Source organism: Hyperolius riggenbachi, chromosome 6 (genome assembly GCF_040937935.1).
Source record: "Hyperolius riggenbachi isolate aHypRig1 chromosome 6, aHypRig1.pri, whole genome shotgun sequence".
In the NCBI taxonomy this organism is placed as follows: Eukaryota; Metazoa; Chordata; class Amphibia; order Anura; family Hyperoliidae; genus Hyperolius; species Hyperolius riggenbachi.
Genome location: NC_090651.1, coordinates 46,342,305 through 46,365,583, shown reverse-complemented (window position 1 = coordinate 46,365,583; position 23,279 = coordinate 46,342,305). Strand labels below are relative to the sequence as shown.

The 23,279-nt window shown below is 45.8% G+C and overlaps 1 protein-coding gene across 2 annotated transcripts in view; it reads right to left on the bottom strand.

The window, feature by feature from the left end:
* The window catches only part of LRRIQ3 (leucine rich repeats and IQ motif containing 3), a 128,570-nt gene that overhangs the window by 40,630 nt on the left and 64,661 nt on the right, over positions 1-23,279 (bottom strand). For both annotated transcript variants that reach the window (XM_068239221.1, XM_068239220.1), the window contains exons 3-4: positions 9,310-9,633; positions 1,968-2,101 (exon numbers count right to left, since the gene is read on the bottom strand). In XM_068239221.1, coding sequence (XP_068095322.1) covers positions 1,968-2,101; positions 9,310-9,633 — 458 coding nt within the window. The remainder of the gene's footprint in view (positions 1-1,967; positions 2,102-9,309; positions 9,634-23,279) is intronic.

Sequence of the window (23,279 nt, the reverse complement as noted above, 5' to 3'; positions counted from 1 at the left end):
GAGGATCTAGAATCTTATCTCTTCTCTTTGGGGAACTTTTATTTCTCATATAAGATTCCTTTAAATGCTGATTTCAGGGACTGAGAGGTTTCAAAGAAGAAGTAAAGGTATGTGAGCCTTAAAGTGAGTGTTTACCATTTAAAAAATAAAAAAGTCGGATACTCACCTAAGGAGAGGGAAGGCTCGGTCCTAATGAGCCTTCCCTCTCCTCTCCCGGTGCCCGGTCCCGCGCAGGATCCCCCGTGGCAGTTTTCGACCAGTTCGGTCAAATACTGCCACTTCCGCAGCCGTAGGGAGCTTTCAGAAGCCTTCGGGAGCACTTGGGCTCCCGATGACGCGGCCGCTCCATACTACGCATGCGCGAGCGCCCTCTATGATGCACTCGCGCGTACGTAGTATGGAGCGGCCCGTCTTCGGAAGCCCGAGTGCTCCCGAAGACCTCCGAAGTCCCTGCGGCGGCGGATGCGAACGGGGGAGCCAGCGCAGTACCGAGGGCACCGGGAGAGGAGAGGGAAGGCTCATTAGGACCGAGCCTTCCCTCTCCTTAGGTGAGTATCTGACTTTTTTATTTTTAATGTGGTACCCATTGGCTTTAAAGAGGAACTGTAGTGAAAATGACATAATGAATAAAATTGCTTATTTACAGATTATGTAGTCAGTGTGTGCCCATTGTTAAACCTCTCCTCTCCCTGATTTACATTCTGAAATGTATCACTGGTGGCGACATCTTTAGTACTGACAGGTGATCTGTGCGGAATGTTCATTTACTGAGAGTTCTATGCACAGAGGGAGACTATGCTTGCTTGGCAGTTGGAAAAAGCCGCTATTTCCCACAATGCAACGAGGTTCACAGGCAGCAAACTGTCAGGATCATGGTCATGACATCACACTGTGGGAGGGGTTTCACCACAATATCCGCCATACAGTCCCCTCTGATGATCTATTGGAGAAAAGGAATCGATTTCTCATAGGAAAGGGGGTATCAGCTACTGATTGGGATGACGTTCAATCCTTGGATAAAGTTCCTCCTTAAAGGCACATACCTTAATGCACCATATAAACGTTACCTTTGGTGAAAGCAAAATTGAGGCTGCCATATTGATTTCCTTTTAAAATGTGCAAGTTACCTGGCTGTCCTCTTCAATTTTACCTCTTTATTTTACATTTAAAGATTTAGCAGAAGCCTTTATTACCCTACTTCCACGGCCTGCCAGTGGGCAGAAATTTCCGGCAGATAGGGCTGATGTAATTATTTTATTGCACACATTAGCAGAGAAAAAACAAAAAGCTTTCATCAGCAGGAGGCAGGTAGGTAGGACACTGTGCTTCAAAGAGTTTAGAGAAGTCACAGATACTATTTTCACAACTTCCCGGCAGATAAATAATGGGCAGCTAATAGGGGATGGGAACATGGCAGCTCCTAAACCTATTAGAAACCTGGAAAAAAAAAGTGGTGCTTGGTTCCCTTTAAGGCCCAGAAATCCAACTTGAAGTAAGAGGATGCAGAAAATGGTGGCTAAATGTGTTTGGCCTTTTCTTCTACCCCCTGTTACGTTTCTTGCCCAAAAAGGGAAGTGAACAACTCCTGACAGCAATAACTCATGAGAGCAAAAATAGGCAACGGTTTTGCTATAGAGGAAAAAAAAAATAAAAAAAAAAAATCGCAAAATAAAAAACACTGCATCCTTGACTTTCCACGCCGTACCGTGTACAGCCGCCAATGCATTCTTTCACTGTGCTTGTGCCCTCCAGACTTCACTACTTAAAGGTTTATTTCACCCAAAAGAATGGGGCTCGGGGAGGCACGGGCACTTTATGGCGGGCCATTATTGTTATACAGCAGCGCGTTCATGGGACGCTGGGGCCCCAATACTTTATGGGAACATAAACCACTTTCTGAAATGTGTTTCTTATTTTCTTGCTCTGCGCCAGACAAACATAAAACGATCAGAGACTGTGCTACGTACCCGCTGCTCCGCCGCACTAAATACCCTCGGATCCATTTCTGGACAATTAGCACCGGAGAACAGGCGGCCAGAACGCAATTGATTTTTGTAATGATTTCACTCGTGTCTTTGGTTTCGTTCTGCACTGAGATATCCTGCAACACAACAAAACAAGGTCATTATCAGTGCAAGGCAGCCAGGCATACGCAGGGAAGCCGCAAACAGAGAAATGACAGCGGGCTAATGAAACTCCGCACAACCAATCAGATATCACGTTTCCTGGAATCACATATGGGAAAGACAATTCTTACTCTTTTTCGGAGTCATGGGGGTGTAGCTATAGACCATGGGGCCCCATAGAAAAATTCTGATTGCCCCCCCAAAAAAAAAAATAATGAGCCCAAACCCCCCCCCCCCCCCCCCCAGCAGAATTGAGAATCGGTCAACCCCCCAGCATTGGTAGCTAGAGGTATCCCCAGTATAAGGTAGCTCCCCAGTATAGGTAGCCAGAAGTGCTCTTCACTATAGCTAGCCAGAGGTACCCCCAGTATTAGGTAGCCCACTAGCAGAGTGCTGGGACAAGATCCTCCAGCACCCAAGGCTGAGACACCAAAGTGCGCCCCTCCCTCCCTCCCACCTCAGCCGTCACACACTGATTGCTATTAGACTAAGAGGCTCTCCAGGGCCCCCAACACCTTAATCTCTAGTTATCTGGTTGCAGTCACTGCCATGTTAGCCCTTTTCTTATTTCTCTCTGCTTCAAACACAATAGGGGAATGATAGATGAGTGAGTTGTGCTCCCCTCCCTACACTGCGCCCTGAGGCTGGAGCCTCTCTCGCCTCTGCCCCGGCCCGGCCCTGTCCCCCAGTATAAGTAGTCAGAGGGGCCCCAGTATTAGGTAGCTCCCAGTACGGGTAGTGAGGGGGACTTCCAGACATAGATATAGCCCCCAGTATAGGTAGTCAGAGGGGCCCTCATGTATTACATAGCCCCCAGTGTAGATAACCTCTCTCCTTTGCTCCACTCACATTACTCAGGTATCCCACTGCAGACCCCTTTATCACTGCAGGCCATTGCCACTGGGCCTCCCTTGGCTAAGGGGCCCATTGCAGTCGCTATGGCTGCTGTAGTGGTCCCTCTGCCTCTGCTGAGTCATTAAATAGAAACTGTTATAAAGGTGAGCATTCTTAAAAGGGTATTTGTGATCATCGGAGTCTACACCAGAAATTGCTGTAATAAGGCAGTTAGAAAATTTGATATAGATTACATATCTGTGATCTGCTCATGTCTGATGCTGGGTACACACCATAAGTTTCTCCTCTCGATAGATGGATTCGATAGATCATTTCCGACATGTCCGATATTCCTTCCGATCGATTCTATGCTCGATTTCTCATAGAAGTGAATGGAAAAAAATAAGGAAAACGAGCAGAAGATAAGAGAATTGAGAGCAGAATCGAGCGGAAAAAGCGATCGGGTGGAAAATGGAGCAGAAAAAAGTATTGTGTGTACCCAGCATTACTGAGCACACACAGGAAGTAAGGGATTCCAGAGGGCACTGATCAGTTTTTACCTGATGTGCAGATACCAGTTTACAAATTAAAGAGCAACTCGACCAAAAATTTAACTTTATCCCAATCAGTAGCTGATACCCCCCTTTACATGAGAAATCTATTCCTTTTCACAAACAGACCATCAGGGGGCGCTGTATGACTGATATTGTGGTGAAACCCCTCCCACAAGTAACCCCTCCCACAAGAAAAGTTCGAACTTTTGTGGGAATTAGCTGTTTACAGCTGTCTCCAACTGCCAAAAACCATGCAGCAGCTACATCACCTGCCAACAGTAAAATGTTCACTGGAGTTCCTCTTTAATGATGGCCGGCAGTTCACCCTTGTGGACGTCTCACTGCGAACTTCGAACTGTATGCGATGTTTGGGCTCACACCACACTTTAACATGGAGACATATTTTTACCCTTCACACTTTTAAGGGGAACTTTAGCAAAAAGGGGGAAAGATAAATCTATACATTGCAAAGTGAGAAGTTAAAAAAATAGAAGAGAGATCAAGAAATGATTGATATTTGCCATGTAATCTGTTCATGTTGTTTGATCCACAATCAGCCAGCACATAATCATCTTTACTACTGGCAGACAAGAAAAAACAGCAGACAGCACCAACTGCCATTATTTATAAACTCACCCACTAAAACTGCGATAGGCTAAAAGGTTGTTTTTTTTTAGAGATGTACATGTGCACAGAGCGAGATAGTGGTTGCTTGGCAGTTGGAAACAGCTGTTATTTCCCACAATGCAACAAGTCTCACAGACAGCAAACTGTCAGGACCTAGATTCTGACATTACACTGTGGGAAGGGTTCCATCACAATATCAGCCATAGAGACCCCCAATGTTCTATTTGAGAAAAGGTAAAGATTTCTTGTGGTAAAGGGGGTATCAGCTACTGATTGGGATTAAATTGAATCTTTGATTAAAGTGGGACAGGACAGCCAATTAAAGTGTAACTGAAACAAGAGGCGTCTCAGGTACCATACTTACCTTGGGCTTCCTTAAAGGGGAACTTCAGCCTAAACAAACATGCTGTCATCAAGTTACATTAGCTATGTTAATTAGAATAGATGGGTAATATAATCTCTTACCCACCCTGTTTTAAAAGAACAGGCAAATGTTTGTGATTCATGGGGGCTGCCATCTTTGTCATGGGGGCAGCCATCTTTTCGGTTGAAAGGAGGTGACAAGGAGCAGGAGACACAGTTTCAACTATCCTGTGTCCTGATTACCTCTCCCAGCTGCACGGGCTAGGCTTTAAATGTCAAATTCAAAATGTTAAAAAAAAAATTGCACCAAAACAGCAGAACAAGAACAACAAAATCAGAAATCCCATCATGCTTTGCACAGCATCAGGGGAAAAAAGCCCGGGCAGTTTTCTTCTGTGCAGCTAAAAATGAGGCTTGTATAAGAGAAACAAAGTTCTGATGCTGTGAAACAGTTAAAGAAACACCAAGCCTTTTCAGTGCTGCTAAGTCGATTTTTAGTTCGGAGGTTCACTTTAAGTCCCCTTGAGGCCGCTCATTCCTTGCTGTCTCCCCAGGTGGCTCCTGTCACACATGTGCGGCCCGGCCAAGTGTGCTCCCCCATCACGCTCCCATCTATTGGGGGTGACAGGAGCCACCTGGGGAGACAGCGGGGGGCGAGCTTCCTCAAGGGGAGGTAAGGAAGGTATGGTAAGTATGGAACCTGAGACGCTTCTTGTTTCAGGTTCTCTTTAAGCATTTTTACCACCACGCTCAGAGTCACTACAGGGAAGGTAGTAACTGCAAAAACTGGATTGCATTGTTACTTGGCTACCCCAATATGCTGCACCTAGTTAATAAACAGTAGAAGATTGTAACACCAAATACACAGGTACGGCTTTTTGGTTCAAATAAACATTCTTTGCCAAAACCAGGTCGCTCTCCAGAAGATACTTCGAGATGTTTTGCCATCCATTAGTGAAAAGATCTCGTGGGTGGAGTTATGGTCCATTAGTGACATATTAGGGATTTTTTTACACTCATTACAGAGAAGCACTCTGGGTGGGGTTACAGATTATCATTGACATATTGAACACTCAGGGAAAGCTGATGTCAGCCCAGATTCCTTCTGCAATTCGAGGAAACAGTCTTGTATTGAGCCCATACAGGACACGGAGGCCAGACAGGATTATTGAAAGGACAATCTCATTTACTCACCGGGTCCCCAGGGATTCCCCAACCTTTACACACTGACATAACCAGCTTACTAATGTATCACTTAACACTGCATCACTCCTAGAAGGAAGCCCTTGTGGCAGCTGGATGGATGACCGGGATAGTGATCCCTTTCACAATGGGGGAGGGGAACACTGACGGGACAATGATGGAGCTACTGTGTTTACAGTGAAAAGATTCACTGATCTTTCTATAGACATAAACTGACTTATTTCTGACAACTCCGGAAAAGTATCATATGCTCTGAAGAAAAGGACAAACTGATAAGCGTATTTATGTCAATCAAATGAAAGAAAACATTGAAAAATAAATAGACCGCCAAAAAGGAGTAAGTAGGCAACAAAGACATGTTTATCCCCCCCCCCCCCCCCCCCTGGTGTTATGATTATTTCCGGATTTTAGGGTCTAAAAGCGGTGCAATTTTTTTGCATGCTTTTAGATCCTAAAACCTGGAAAAAAATCATGCTGCTAAGGAGTTCTGCAGCAGCTCAGCACCCACTCACCTCCCTGGGATCCAGCGCTGCAGTTCTCCATCCTCCTCCAGGTGGTGCTGTAACCCTTTAGTGAGATTGCTGGCTGTCGTCATGACGACAGAGGGCGATCTCACCAAGGGGAAGCAGAGCCTCGGAGGAGAGGAAATTGACTGGCGGCCGACATCGGGATCCCATGGGAGGTGAGTTAAAATGCCCGATGCGCGCAATGCTCTGCACAGACCTCCTGGAGGCTACCACGAGTTCAGCTCGGGGATACCGCTCTTGGCATGTTTTTCCTACCCCGAGCTGAACTCGTGACTACTGCTAAGGAGGTTAAGCAAACCTGGAGTAAAAATAAGATGTGATAAACAATTTCGGTCCTAATCCTAAATAGGACTTTCCTAGAAACCTATCATCTTATTTTGGTGTTAAAAAACACCATTGTTTACCTGAGACAGTGAAAATGTTAAACATAGATTTATACATGTTTACTTACCTATCATACAGAAAAAACTTTAAAGGAATACCAAGGTGAAAATTAATTATGTGTGTACTATCCCAAGCATCCCAATAACTACTGGATCATGCGGCAGGAGGCGCCCATATAGTATATATTAGACCAATATACAGTATATTAAGGTAAGAGTGTGAATTCTTACCTGTTATGAAGACTCAAGACAGGTAAAATGTAATAATAATTTAATTGTCGAGGTGCTAATTAAATTATTATTACATTTTACCTGAGTCTTGAGTCTTCATAATAGGTAATAATTCACACTCTTACCTTAATATACTGTATATTTGTCTAATATATACTATATGAGCGCCTCCTGCCGCATGATCCAGTAACCATTGATCCCAGTGTTCAGCTAGGGATAGCGCTTCTACGGACACAGAGCGCTTTTTTCCAGGAGTAGCGACCATAAAGGCTGAGTGGAGACAGTACTTCTCCACATGCACTGAAAGTGGTTGCTCTCATCAGCAACCCACAATTGTGAGTATAACTTTAAAAAGTCGGCCATATTTAGGAGACTTTATTACATGATACTGGGCTCCCGGTGTCCCTGTGTTTTTTTTGTTTTTAACCAGTTCATCCCAATAACTAGGATGTGTTCCTTGTTTTCTTTCTCTCCCTGAAGGGGTTAAGATTCAGGTATGCAAGTGACAGTTTCTCTCCAGTCAGGACCTAGTCGGACTATTCCCACACTGATAAGGAATGACAGCCATAACTCTTTACTCACAGAGAACATTGATTAAAGTGTATATTGTAGCAAGACAGAACAATACACTACATGTTGCAATCCATCATAGTCCTTTATCAGGTGTACACCTGAGGAAGGCCCGTAATGGTTCACAACATGTAGTGTATCGTTCTGTCTTGTTACAATATACGCTTTAACCACTTTACCCCCGCGCGTACGTATTTCTCCGCCCCTTTTTCCATCCTTTAAAAACCAGGGACGGAGAAACACGTACTTTCCGCGTTCCCGACGCTGCCCGCGCTCCCGCTCGTAAACACGCCGCCCGCCGCTAGTAAAACCGCCGCCGCCCGCTCGCCCAGAGATCAATGAACGGGAAAATCCATTCCCGTTCGTTGATCTAAGCCCCGCAATGATCAGCTGCTCTCCTATGGGCAGCGCGATCATTGTGAGAAAAAACTCACGTGTCCAGCCTCCTTATTCTTCCTCCAAGCTTCCGGAAGGAAGCTTGGAGGTCGCATTAAAACAAAAAGTTACTGTGGCCATCTTGTGGCCAAATAGTAAACTACACCCTACACATTTTTCACATACAAATAAATGACTTTTACACATAAAATTAACTCATTACCTCCCACACTCCCCATTTTTTTTTTTTGTAATTAAAAAAAAATTAAAAAATTTACAATTAAAAAAAATACATAAATAGTTACCTTAGGGACTGAACTTTTTAAATATTTATGTCAAGAGGGTATAACACTGTTACTTTATAAACTATGGGCTTGTAATTAGGGATGGACGCAAAACTGAAAAAAATGCACCTTTATTTCCAAATAAAATATTGGCGCCAAACATTGTGATAGGGACATAATTTAAATGGTTTTATAACCGGGACAAAAGGGCAAATACGTTTCATGGGTTTTAATTACAGTAGCATGCATTATTTAAAAACTATAATGGCCGAAAACTGAAAAATAATTATTTTTTTCCCCACATTTTTCCTATTTTCCCATTAAAACACATTTAGAAAAAAATAATTCTTGGCATAATGTCCCACCTAAAGAAAGCCTAATTGGTGGCGAAAAAAACAAGATATAGTTCATTTCATTGCGATAAGTAATAATAAAGTTATAGACGAATGAATGGAAGGAGCGCTGAAAGGTGAAAATTGCTCTGGTGGTCAGGGGGTAAAACCCCTCAGTGGTGAAGTGGTTAATCAGCAAAGCCAGTGCAAAGGAGTAGCTATGGGGGGAAAAGGGGGACATATGTCCCCGGGTGCAGCACTCAGCATGGCCGCTGCACCCCCACATGCGTGAGAGGCAGCTCGCTGGCTGCCCGAAGTGCTTCTGCTTCTCGCCCTCCCTCTGCAGAGGAGTGCAGAACCAATATCCACATCAGAAAAAGCGGACAACATCTGGCTATTTAAAAGGGGGCACATCTGGTTATCTAAAGGGGGGGAACACTTGGTTATTTAAAGGTGAGTGGGCACATCTGGCTATCTGAACGGGGAAGGGAGTGCATTTGACTATCTAAACAGCATTTGTACATTTGACTCCACCCATGATCACACCCACATTCTGATGTATGGCCACGCCAATTTTGTCTCCGGGCACTGAAAACCCTAGCTACATCTCAGAACCAGTGGTGTTCCAATTCTTCACTCGTTCTTTAGAGGAGAAAGTTAATATCAGACATAGTTGGACATAGGTTTGGAAAGTAACGATGGAGGAAGTCATAGAGACAACATTGTTATGGGTGGGGCTCATAGAGGGCATCAAGGTCACCATAAAACGAGAGGAAAGGGAATCTGAATGTTGGAAGGCTATCAAAGTTTTGCTATGGTTTTTCCATAATTTGTTATGTCCCTGGTAGTGACTATGAGAGGCATACAATATAAGCTGAAGTTGGATAGCAGGTTACACACCTTGCGGGAGGCAGATAGCAGGGTCAGCTGCAGTTCAGGGCTCAGTGCTTTAAATCTACCCTGAAGGTTCCAGTCCTCAATGATCTCTTCATCAGAGATGACAAAGTTATCCAAGGCTTTCAGGGTCCAAATACTGTTGACTAGGATATGGCGGTAGTTCTTCTGCAAGCTTAGAGGAGTGTCGTACAGAGTGATCCCTACGAGAGCCGGGCAGGCAGATAATGACTCAACGTTACTCAGACTTCTGATGCGATTGTTGTGCAGGTAGAGCAGCTTCAGCTCCTTCATCCCGCGCCAAAAATCCTGCCCAGGAAGATTCTGTAACTAAAATAGACAAAGTATCAAAATGACATGTTTATCCAGAAAGACATTCACCAATACTAGTATTTCTATTTTACCAAATATGGCCTGGTTCACACCAAAATTGCAATCGCTAGCGCTTAGTGAATTTGCTTAACGATTTTGGACATCGTTTTTCAGAACGATTTTTGATTCACATTATAAGTGATTTTGCTTATTTTTAAAGGGGCACTATGCCGAAAAATGTAAAATTTTAAATACGTGCAAACATATATAAATAAGAAGTATGTTTTTTCCAGAGTAAAATGAGCCATACATTAGTTTTCTCCTATGTTGCTGTCACTTACAGTAGGTAGTAAAAATCTGACAGAATTGACAGGTTTTGGACTAGTCCACCTCTTCATTATTCATTTCCAGGTCAAAGAGTTCACTTCCTGTTTGCCGTCAGGAAGTGAACAAAACATAGCTATACAAAAGCGCTTAGAAAAATGCTTTTCTAAGAGAAAATCGCTCTGAAAGCGCTTAGAAAAGCGCTTACAACATCGCTCACAAAATTGCTCAGCGGCGCCTGCGATTGCGCTGGTGATTTATAATGTGAACTAGGCCTGAGAGCGATGTTTAAAGCACAACTGTACTGAGAGTGATATGGAGGCTGCCATATTTATTTCCTTTTAAACAATGCAAATTGACCGGCTATCCTGCTGGTCCTCTGCCAGGTGTTTCTGACTGAAGTCTGGCTGGATTAGCCATATGCTGGTTTCAGGTGTGTTATTCAGACACTACTTAAAGGGACACTGTAGGGGGGTCAGGGGAAAATGAGTTGAAGTTACCCGGGGCTTCTAATGGTCCCCCACAGTCATCCTGTGCCCCGCAGCCACTCACCGATGCTCCGGCCCCGCCTCTGGTTCACTTCTGGAATTTCAGACTTTAAAGTCTGAAAACCACTGTGCCTGCGTTGCCGTGTCCTCACTCCCGCTGATGGCACCAGGAGCGTACTGCACAGGCCCAGTATGGTCTGTTCCATGCGCAGTACGCTCCTGGTGACATCAGCGGGAGCGAGGACACGGCAACGCAGGCGCAGTGGTTTTCAGACTTTAAAGTCTGAAATTCCAGAAGAGAACCGGAGGCGGGGCCAGAGCACCGGTGAGTGGCTGCGGGGCACAGGATGTCTGCGGGGGACCATTAGAAGTCCCGGGTAACTTCAACTAATTTTCCCCCGACCCCTTGTACAGTATCCCTTTAAGCCCAAGAGATCAGCAGGACTGCCAGGCAACTAAGATTGTTTAAAAGAAAATAAATATGGCGGCCTCTACATCGCTCTCAGTTCAGGTGTACTTTGAAATGCTTCATTAGACAAGTGCAATAAAACTAAATACATTTGTGGGGCTGTGCTTTTTGCAGCAGTGCTCCTCTCTATTCAAACATTCGAACCCAATCGGGTCAGTCCGCTTTACTGTGCCGGTGTGAACTGTGCAACCTTACCAGGGTATCAGGACTTGAAGGGCCCATGTGGACCGTACTCCAGTTGCTGTATCAGCTCTTTATTGGTGCTTTTGTGCAGTGGCGTAACTAAGGAGCTGTGGGCCCCATTGCAAGTTTTACATCGGGGCCCCCTAGGCACTCTATACATAACTATAGATACGGCGCACCAAAACCTGCCAATGGCAACTACAATGTCAGAGGTGCAAGAAGGGGATGGGGAGCAGCTTGTTAATGATACCCACTATTCAAAGTATCTATAGAAGTCATTATTATGAGCACAGGACCAATAGAGAGCTAACACTGCAGTTGAGGGAGGGTTCCTCGGGGGCCCCTTTGGCCCAAGGGCCCCGATGCGGTCGCAACCTCTGCACCCCCTATTGCTACACCCCTGCTTTTGTGGTAATGACTACCTGTATATATGAATAGAGGTAATCAGCAACAAATCATTCCTTTCCCTCTGCTCACACCTCTCTCACACAGTGGCTATCCATGGAAAATGGATTTTAATGGTCTCTAATCTCTATCATGTGAATATGAATATTATAATTATTATTATTTGGTATTTATATAGCGCTAACATCTTCTGCAGCACTGTACAGAGTACATAGTCATTATGACTATGATTATGACTATGATTATGACTATGATTATTATTATGTGGGTGGCGTAGTGGTTAGTGCTCTTACCTTGCAACACTGAGTCCCCAGTTGGAATCCCAGCCAGGTCAACATCTGCAAGGAGTTTGTATGTTCTCCCCGTGTCTGCGTGGGTTTTCTCCGTTACTCCAGTTTCCTCCCACATCCCAAAAACATACAGATAAGTGAATTGGTTTCCCCCTAAATTGGCCCTAGACTACGATACATACACTACACATACATAGACATAGGACTATGGTAGGGATTAGATTGTGAGCCACTCTGAGTGACAGTTAAATGACAAGACAATATACTTTGTACAGCGCTGCAGACGATGTTGGCGCTATGTAAGTACTAAATAAATGTCACTAACTGTCCCTCAGAGGATCTCACAATCTAATCCCTATCATAGTCATATGTCCATGCTGCCCATATTATACATACAGTCCATGGGAGGGTCCAGTGTAAAACGTGCACCTATGCCACTATGTTAGATACAGGGCCGGGCCGAGGCATAGGCTGGAGAGGCTCCAGCCTCAGGGCGCAGTGTAGGAGGGGGCGCACAATTCATTCAGCTGTCATTCCTAATTGTGTTTGAAGCAGAAAGAAATAAGAAAAGGGGATACATGGCAGCGACTGAAAGCCAGATAACTAGAGATTAAGGTGTTGGGGGCCCTGGGGTGCCTCTTAGTGTAATAGCAATCAGTGTGAGATGGCTGGGGTGGGAGGGATGGAGGGAGGGGCCTCTTAGTGTAATAGCAATCAGGGTGTGACGGTTGGGGTGGGAGGGATGGAGGGGCGCACTTTGGTGTCTCAGCCTTGGGTGCTGGAGGACCTTGTCCCGGCTCTGGTTAGATAAGTCCCTTTTAAAATACAAGATCACTATCTAAAGAGCCTGTCATTGTCTCCATCATCTGGTCTATGTTGAGTCACAGGCAGGGCCGGGTTTACCAAAAGGCACTGTAGGCACGCACCTATAGGCGTGTGATGATGGAAAGGCAGCTCACTCCCCTCTCCCGGTGCCTCCCTCCCTCTTTCCCTATGCAGAGTGTAAATGAGAAATTACTCACTCTGCTTTTGGCATTGCACTGATGAGATCTCCCTTCAGTCAGGGGCACCACTAGCTACTTAATACTGAGGGTACCTAACCTCTGGCTACTTCATACAAAGGGGCACCTCTAGCTACCTATGACAGGCAAGGGAAATAAGGGAGAAGTGAGAGCTGTGCGGTTCCGCAGGGGTTTGTAGGTTCATGGAGAGCGAAGTCTAAGGTGCCAGGACATCTGTGCCTATAGGCTCCTGTGATGTAAATCCAGGCCTGTTCACATGTGTACATTTTTACAAAACTTAGACGTTAATTCCTCCCCTCCCCATGGCAACACAATGTGTTACTCAGCTGAAGCCAAACCACATGTCTGTATACGCTCATGCATAGAACGGTCACCCTTCGAATCAGGTGATGATTCCTACAGGCGACAGTCATTGAAATTGTGTACGTACCTTAAAAGTAATACTGTAGGGGGGAAGGGGGGGTCGGGGGATCTGGAATTTCAGACTTTGAAGTCTGAGACCACTGCGCCTGCATTGCCGTGTCCTCGCTACTACCACTGATGTCTGATGATGTCACCAGGAGCATACTGCCTAGGCACAGACCATACTGGGCCTGCGCAGTAGCTCCTGGTAACATCAGGGGAAGCTAGGACACGGCAACGCAGGCGCAATGGTTTTCCGACTTTAAAGTCTGAAATTCCAGAAGTGAACCGGAGGCGGGGCCGGAGCATCAGTGAGTGGCTGCGCGGGCACAGGATGTCTGCGGGGGACCATTACAAGCCCCGGGTAACTTCAACTCATTTTCCCCCGACCCCCTACAGTATCCCTTTAAGCTATCAGATGAAATATTAGGATCTAAGCTTATTGAGGGAGTTTGAATAGTAAGAGTAAAAAAAAATTACAAAAAAAAAAAAAAGCTCTCTGTTTTTTCTCTAGAATAAAAGTATATTTAAATGACTCTGTTACACATTCTTCATTCATGCAACAATGGACAATGCAGTCACCTGACCGCACTTACAGACCTGATTAAAAGTGCTGTCAGCTGGGAGAAAGTTAAGAGATGAATTATGCCGTTGCAATTAAATTGCTCCTATTGTACTTCCACAGGAAGCTGCTCTGCTTCACCCACTAAAAATAGATGAGATACTGTGCACTCTTTTCATCATGGTCTCTAAGTGCGCAACTTTTAATGTCCAAAAGTTCCAGAGACGTCTTCTGAGTTTTCTTAACTTCCTCTAACACCATTCTAATTGAAAAGTACTCATTTTAACTTAATATAAAGTGCATATGTTAGGCGGCAAGGAAAACTCTGTCTTTTGAGTTCCTTGGTTTGCGCACCTCAAGTAAGGAGACGTTTTCTAAAATAAGTTGAAGGAAGTTCCTTCAACTTATTTTAGAAAACTTCTCCTTACCTGAGGTGCGCAAACCATTTTGTTTTTAACCCTCCTGGCGGTTTGCTAAAAAATCGCCAGGGGGCAGCAAATCTTTTTTTTTTTTTTTTTTTTTTTTTTCATGTAGCGAGACAAAGTCTCGCTACATGATAGCCGCTGCTCAGCGGCATCCCCCCAGCCCCTCCGATCGCCGGCGGCGATCGGAGATCCGGAGATCCCGTTCAAAGAACGGGATCTCCCGGAGGGCTTCCCCCGTCGCCATGGCGACGGGGCGGGATGACACGTCAAAGGGGATTCCGATCCACCCCATAGAGCTGCCTGGCACTGATTGGCCATGCAGCGCACGGGGTCTGGGGGGGAAGGGGGGCGGCTGCGGCGCGACGGATAGCGGCGGATCGGCGGCGATCGGGCACTGCACGCAGCTAGCAAAGTGCTAGCTGCGTGCAGCAAAAAAAAAATTATGCAAATCGGCCCAGCGGGGCCTGAGCGGTGCCTTCCGGCGGCTTACCCCGAGCTCAGCTCGGGCTTACCGCCAGGAGGGTTAATAGATATAGGACAGCCTGAATTAAAGGACGGCCGAGGTGAGATGTGACAGGATGAGATAGACATGTATGTACAGTGCCAAGCTCACAAATGACTATGCTGAGCTTCTTTTTTTCTTTCTTTGCCTGAAAGAGTTGAAATCAGGTATGCAAGTGACAGTTTCAGTCCGGGTCGGGACTGGGTCAGGCTATAGCATAACCCTCACTGATGAGGAATTACAGCCATAAAACACTTTCCTGGCAGAAAATGGCTTCTGAGAGCAGGAAAGAGATAAATATGGTCAATACTTTATAGATTTGAGCTCTGGCATATTTCAATGAAGGTGTCATTGAGCAGAGACAATGAAACAGTAAAAAACTTAAATATAAAAGAAAAACTGTGGGATATCTAAAACAAAAGTCATTTTTAGGAGAAGGAGGATAGATACAAATGTTTAAAGCCCTTATTGAGGGGCGAAACGATTGTCGACCTATCCGTATCTTAGCAGACCATACAAAGCCCATAGTTATATAGCAGCAATCGACAATGGCACAATCAATATCGTTCTAGGAAGAAGTACAGTTCATTTCTTTCGTTTAGCCCTAGTCGCCCACAGGCTTTAGATCGTGAAATGAACCTGGTCTCCTCCTGTCTAAGTAGCCTTTCTCGGTCACCTCCCCTATGCAGGAGATCTACAATTTTTAGACCCAGGAAGCGCAATTTTCCCATACTCCCGTTCAGGGGCGCCACGAGGCATAAAGCGAACCAAGCGGTCGCTTGGGGCCTCAAGATCATAGGGGCCTCGGCGGCTCAGTGACGTCGGCGTGACGTCACTATTTTCCCGCAGCCCCGCGGGGCTGGCAGAGCAGAGCAGAGTAGGGCAGGGCTACGGGAAGATGGCCGCCGCCGCAGCCCTGCTCTGGAGACTATGCCTCCAGTACAGGGCTTCGGGTGGCCATCTTCCCGGAGCCCTGATTCAATCAGCGCGGGAGATTGGAGGAGGGAGGGAGCTCCGTGGGAACTGCGCGCTTGAGGAGCCGGCCAGGAGAGGAGAGGAGACGGGGAGAGAAGACTTCTGCCAGTGCCAGGTGAGTAAATTATTTTCTTTTTGCAGCTCTGAAAATGTGCCCTAATTGCGTTTGATATCTGCTGAACTGTCTGTTCCCTAATTGTGTTTTCTGCTGAACTGTGCCCTAATTGTGTTTGATTTCTGCTGAACTGTGCCCTAATTGTGTTTGATTTCTGCTGAACTGTGCCCTAATTGTGTTTGATTTCTCCTGAACTGTGCCCTAATTGTGTTTGATTTCTGCTGAACTGTGCCCTAATTGTGTTTGATTTCTGCTGAACTGTGCCCTAATTGTGTTTGATTTCTGCTGAACTGTGCCCTAATTGTGTTTGATTTCTGCTGAACTGTGCCCTAATTGCGTTTGATTTCTGCTGAACTGTGCCCTAATTGCATTTGATTTCTGCTGAAAATGTGCCCTAATTGCCTTTGATTTCTGCAGAAAATGTGCCCAAATTGCGTTTGATTTCTGCTGAAATGTGGCCCTAATTGCGTTTGATTTCTGCTGAAAATGTGCCATAATTGCGTTTGATTTCTGCTGAAAATGTGCCCAAATTGCGTTTGATTTCTGCTGAAATGTGGCCCAAATTGCGTTTCATTTCTGCTGAAATGTGGCCCAAATTGCGTTTGATTTCTGCTGAAATGTGGCCCAAATTCTGTTTGTTTTCTGTTGAAATGTTGCACAAATTGCGTTTGTTTTCTGCTGAAATGTTGCACAAATTGCGTTTTTATTTTCTGGTGTCTGGGGTAACTGCTGCTGCATTTATTATTTAATGGTCATAGTTGGCTATATTTGCTGTGCTATGGTTAAGCTCCGCCCATACAATGTCATGGCCAAATCCATCTTTCGGTGCGGCGCGCTGCGCGTGCCTCAAGCACCCCCACATCCATTTTCCCCGCAAACAGCCCCGCCCCAATCTGCCCTCCAGCTCCACCCACATGTCATGGCCACGTCCACTTATGCGGGGATAGCCACGCCCATTTTTCACTAGGGCCACTTCCTACAGTCCGCTTGGGGCCACAAAAACCTTAGCTGCACCCCTGCTCCCGTTAATTTATTGTGAATAAACCCATATTTTTCAGCATATAAGACGCACCTAGGTTTTTAGGACAAAAACCAGGGAAAAAAAATACTAACCCTGTTGCGTTCATGATGCAGGAGCATCTTATGGATCTTCTCCACTCAATAATTATGTCCCTCTTGTATCCTGCTGTCCACCCCATGCCCCTTTGTGTTCTCCTGTGCCCCCCTTATACTTATTGTGTCCCCCTTGTACCTATTGGGTCCTCCTGTGCCCCCCTTGTACCCATTGTGTCCCCCTAGTACCATTTGTTTCCCTTTGTGTACTTCTGTGTCCCTTGTTGTGTCCTCCTGTGTCCCCTGTTGTGTCCTCCTGTGTCCCTGACGTGAGTAACACTGATCGCTGCAGGCTGCAGCACAGTGTATATCAGGGGGTGGGAGGAAAGGAGGCGAGGCTTGCTCGGGTAATTTCCTCTCGACATGGCTCTACAAGGCAAACACAGGTGTATAGCCGGCAGAGATGCCGCACTGAGACACAGGAAGACATGTGTATAGACAGCAGAGCTGCTGCACGGCATACACAAGGACCACTAGACTACCAGGGATTTAAGGGAGGCAGGTCTGTGGTGGCACATGCGGACCCAACTCTAACTATAAACGCCTGCTTACGTGAACTACAGCAATGGATGAATGACAACTGGCTGAAACTAAATGCAGACAAAACTGAAGTCCTTCTGATAGGAGGGCAGAGCATGATAACAAAACAACTTAACTTGCAGTCTTCACCACTGGGAATAGGAGGCACGGATCTGCGCAGCTCTGATCATGTGCGTAGCCTGGGAGTTCTAATTGATTGGGATTTAAACTTCAGAACTCAAATCTCTGCTGTGGTGAAATCATCCTATTTTCACCTGAAGAACATTGCAAAAATCAAGCACCTCATACCCCCAGAAGATCTGCCAACCTTAGTCCACGCCTTCATCACATCCCGACTGGACTACTGCAATGCTCTCTACACTGGCCTTCCAAAAAAGGTCTTGTACCGACTACAGCTGATACAGAATACTGCTGCCAGACTACTAACCAACCAACCCCGTCACTGCCACATAATGCCAGTCCTGCACTCCCTTCACTGGCTACCTATAGAATGGAGGGTCTTATTCAAGATCGGCCTACTGACATTTAAATCCCTGAATAATTTAGGCCCTGGATACATGAAAGATATGTTGCAGCTGCGTAGCAATCCCCGCATTCTCAGATCAACAGGTTCTAATAATCTAGTCATACCCAGAGTCCACTTGGAAACTTTTGGTCCCAGAGCCTTCTGTCATGCTGCCCCTACGTTTTGGAACTCCTTACCTCAACAGATCAGGACAGCTCCATCCCTGGACGTGTTTAAATCCAGACTGAAAACCCACCTGTTCAGTTTGGCATTTGCAGAAATATAACTTTTGTTGTGTGAATACTTCATCCTACTAATTACTGAATCTGAGAGAGCCTAAGCGCTTTGAGTCCTATGGGAGAAAAGCGCTATAGAAATGTTATTGTATTGTATATTATTGTATAAGAAGCACCAACATGTTCCCCCTCTTTTAAGGGGCAAAAAGAGTACATCTTATGGTCCTAAAAATACGGTATTTACGTATTACCTATAAGGGTAATAAGGGTTAGTGCAAATATTTAGGAATATGTTCACAACAGGTCACAATTTGGCAATTGCGATATTTATTCCACCGCGATATTCGAAATTCCACGAAATCTGCATGCTCATTTATCCCTACTGAAAACCAGCTGGCCAGCAGGGGGTATACAGTACTTCGCGATATCACTTTAATATACGTATGCATCAGTGGCAAACAATGATCTGTACCAGGCATGGGCGTTGTCACGGACGGTTGCGTGGCCGCAGACGCGTCCTTGAACCGCCCGTGAAGAAAATGCAATCACAATTGATTCTCTGCATCGATTGCAATTAAGATCGATAGAATCTGGATTGGTTGTGTAGGGTCTACCTGTAGCAAGCTGGAGTCTCTCTTCCTCTCAGCAAGTTTCTTTTCATAAGAGCAAGTATGCTCACTGAAAAGACCTGTGATTTGTAATTAGCATATGACTAGGATCTGGGCCTTCACAGATCTCACGCTTAGATGTTAATTAGCCAGAGGTGTAAAACACCAAAAGTTTGCTCAGCTAGAGCAGTGGTTCCCAACCTTTTTGGAGTCCGGACACATCAAACCAAACGTTCAGATCTCCGTGACACGTAGACTAAATGCATGTAATGAGAGACAGCGTTTCCCCACTAAATGCACATAAGAGACAGCATTTCACCAGTAAATGCAGGTAATGACAGACAGCCTTTCACCAGTAAATGCACGTAATGAGAGACAGCGTTTCCCCAGTAAATGCACATAATAAGAGACCGCTTTTCACCAATAAATTCACATAATAAGAGACAGCTTTTCACCAGTAAATGCACATAATAAGAGACAGCTTTTCACCAGTAAATGTACATAATAAGAGACCTCTTTTCACCAGTAAATGCACATAAGAGACAGCTTATCACCAGTAAATGCACATAATAAGAGACAGCTTTTCACCAGTAAATGCACATAATAAGAGACAGCTTTTCACCAGTAAATGCACATAATAAGAGACAGCTTTTAACCAGTAAATGCACATAATGACAAACAGCAAGTTGTCCACAGTATATGTAGCCAGGGATATATGTACCCAGTATATGTAGCCAGAGGTATATGTCCCCAGTATATGTAGGCAGGTGTATATGTGGCCAGTATATGTAGGCAGGTGTATATGTGCCCAGTATATGTAGTCAGGGGTATATGTGCCCAGTATATGTAGCCAGATATATATGTGCCCAGCATATGTAGCCAGAGGTATATGTGCCCAGTATATGTAGGCAGGGGTATATGTGCTCAGTATATGTAGCCAGGGGTATATGTGCCCAGTATATGTAGCCAGGGGTATATGTGCCCAGTATACGTAGCCAGGGGTATATGTGCCCGGATATGTAGCCAGGGGTATATGTGCCCAGTATATGTAGCCAGGGGTATATGTGCCCAGTATATGTAGCCAGGGGTATATGTGCCCAGTATATGTAGCCAGGGGTGTATGTGCCCAGTATATGTAGCCAGGGGTGTATGTGCCCAGTATATGTAGCCAGGGGTATATGTGCCCAATATATGTAGTCAGGTGTATATGTGCCCAGTATATGTAGCCAGGGGTATATGTGCCCAGTATATGTAGCCAGGGGTATATGTGCCCAGTATATGTAGCCTGCGGTATATGTGCCCAGTATATGCAGTCAGGGGTATATGTGTCCAGTATATGTAGGCAGGGCTATATGTGCCCAGTATATGTAGCCAGGGGTATATGTGCCCAGTATATGTAGCCAGGGGTATATGTGCCCAGTATATGTAGCCAGGGGTGTATGTGCCCAGTATATGTAGCCAGGGGTGTATGTGCCCAGTATATGTAGCCAGGGGTATATGTGCCCAATATATGTAGTCAGGTGTATATGTGCCCAGTATATGTAGCCAGGGGTATATGTGCCCAGTATATGTAGCCAGGGGTATATGTGCCCAGTATATGTAGCCTGCGGTATATGTGCCCAGTATATGTAGTCAGGGGTATATGTGCCCAGTATATGTAGGCAGGGCTATATGTGCCCAGTATATGTAGCCAGGGGTATATGTCCCCAGTATATGTAGCCAGGGGTATATGTGCCCAGTATATGTAGCCAGGGGTATATGTGCCTAGTATATGTAGCCAGGGGTATATGTGCCCAGTATATGTAGTCAGGTGTATATGTGCCCAGTATATGTAGTCAGGTGTATATGTGCCCAGTATATGTAGTCAGGTGTATATGTGCCCAGTATATGTAGTCAGGTGTATATGTGCCCAGTATATGTAGTCAGGTGTATATGTGCCCAGTATATGTAGGCAGGGCTATATGTGCCCAGTATATGTAGCCAGGGGTATATGTCCCCAGTATATGTAGCCAGGGGTATATGTGCCCAGTATATGTAGCCAGGGGTATATGTGCCTAGTATATGTAGCCAGGGGTATATGTGCCCAGTATATGTAGTCAGGTGTATATGTGCCCAGTATATGTAGTCAGGTGTATATGTGCCCAGTATATGTAGTCAGGTGTATATGTGCCCAGTATATGTAGTCAGGTGTATATGTGCCCAGTATATGTAGCCAGGTGCCCCCCCCCCCCCCCCCCCAGGAGGAGAGCGAGGGAAGGAGAGCGGCACCTCAGGGTGCTCTCCCTCCCTCACTCTCTCCTTCGGAACGAATTGCGGTGGCTGGCAAAGGGGCGGAACTTACCTTCCGTGTCTCCGTCTGGTCTCGTCGCAGGCGCGGGATGATTTGCCACTACTCTGGGCTGATCCAGACCAGAGCAGCGGCTGTGGCACCAGAACTTCCGGCGCTTGGAGTGACACGGAAGGTAAGTCCCGCCCGCTGCAAACGCCTGACCACAGTTAGTTCCGGAGGAGAGAGCGAGGGAGGGAGAGCACCCTAAGGTGAGGGAAGGGGGGGAGATGGCCCCCTTCTCCGCCGCTGCCCACAGCTCTCCCTCCACTGCGCTGCTCTCCTCCGAGAGCTGACACTGCGACACATACCCGAAGCTGCCGCGACACATGTATGTGTCGCGGCACATGGGTTGGGAACCACTGAGCTTGAGGAAGCTTTCCCAGCCAGGGCTCAAACTCCCCGGAGCCATTAAGGCAGATTAGGAAAGCATGGAGTTATGATTTTTTGCATATTTACGGAGTACCGTAAATAGGATAGTTATAAGTGCGGTATCATTGGATTTGTAGAGTCTGCCTGAATCTTTTGATACCAGGCTAGAGGGGCAAGGGGCCTCTACAACCAAGTTATTAAACTTCTCAGGAACTGGACCCCCTACCCTAATCAAGTCTGATGTCATAGGAATTGTCATCATCTGAGTAATATTAATCTGTTATCAGCGCCACTGTGGCATTTATCGGTTTTGAGTTACAGTGTTGTATGAGTTTAAACCTGAATCTCTCTCCAAGGACTTGAACTGTGGTTGGTTGGTAATTCAGAGGGGGCAGGCATTGCCACACCCCCGAACCAGCTTTATCAAAAGCACATTGCCAGCAGGCGGACCTCAGTCCTCCCCTGTGTACCATCACCTGATCAAGCCAGCCAGAGGACCATGTGGCAAGCGGGCATTTTCCTGGACTGAAACAAAGGACATTTTCCATGTGCTCAGATTTTCCCAGAAAGGACATATTTCCACGAACTAAGTATTTTCTCCCTTTTTATTCTCATACTGGCTATTATTGTTTCTATAATTGTTGATTTTAATGATTTTCTGTATATATTAATTATTTATATTGCATTTTAATAAACCAACGCTAACGTCAGTTTGTATATTCCGCTACCCTATTATTCTGCCACACAGAAACTGAACCCGGGTCTCTGAAGAGACGCTATTATTGTCGCTAGCTAAACAGAATAGAGTGTGTTTAACCAATATTATTTGCAGGTCTAGACTTAGCCAGTCAGTGGGCTCCTCTGTCCCATAGTAACAGAGGTGATGGCAGTTATACCCTGAAATAGTGTGTAATTTGTAATTATCATAACTCACAGGCTCCCTATTAGCCGGTCTGTTGCCAACATTCCAGCGGTTTCTGCGCACCGAGTGCGACCACAGCTTGCATGGTCTGTGTGCTGAAACCGATTGGAAGGCATTTTGCGGTCCGGCCACTAGGGGAACTGTGACAGGCGTAACTATAGGGGAGCAGCACCTGCAACTGCTTTGGGGGCCCCAATTACTTACTCTCCTTCAATAGAGAGGTCCATCCTTCAGATCAAGGGTTCTTGTGGCAACAGTTATGGGTGTGGAGATTATGAGCCCTAGCAGATGAACCCCAAGCCTGTGGGGTCACCAAAGAGAGTCAGGAAAAGGGGTGTGAGCAGGATTTACCTCACAGGAGCCTATAGGCACAGAAGACCCGCCAAACCGCCATGCAAGTGTACTAATTGCCCCAGCTGTCACATTTCTCTCTTACTTCCCCGCCCGACATAGTTAGCTCCAGGTGTCCCTTAATATTAGGTAGCCAGAAGTACCCTCAATATTAAGTAGCGCTCAAACCTATTGCTTGACCCACTGAGTTGTGCTCCCATTTTTGCCTGAGGAAGCGGGGTCACGCCTGCGAAACTCGTTGCATTTGTGGAGTTGAATAAATTATTTGACAATTCTGTTTTATTGAGACTCAAGTGAGTTTTCTTTTTTTGTAAGAGGGAGGTGAGTCCACCTTAACATCCCCCTCTCCTTTTAAGCGTTTTTTAAAAAGTTTTACTCTACTCTGGCGCCTCTGTATACCGAGTTTTTGCTGATCTTCTAGTCCACCCTGGGTGGAGGGGTGCATCCCCATCTACTATCTACAGAGAGCGACTTCTTAACCTGAGTGGGGTCAGGTCCTAATGCTCCCCACCTGCATTTAAAGTGGTTG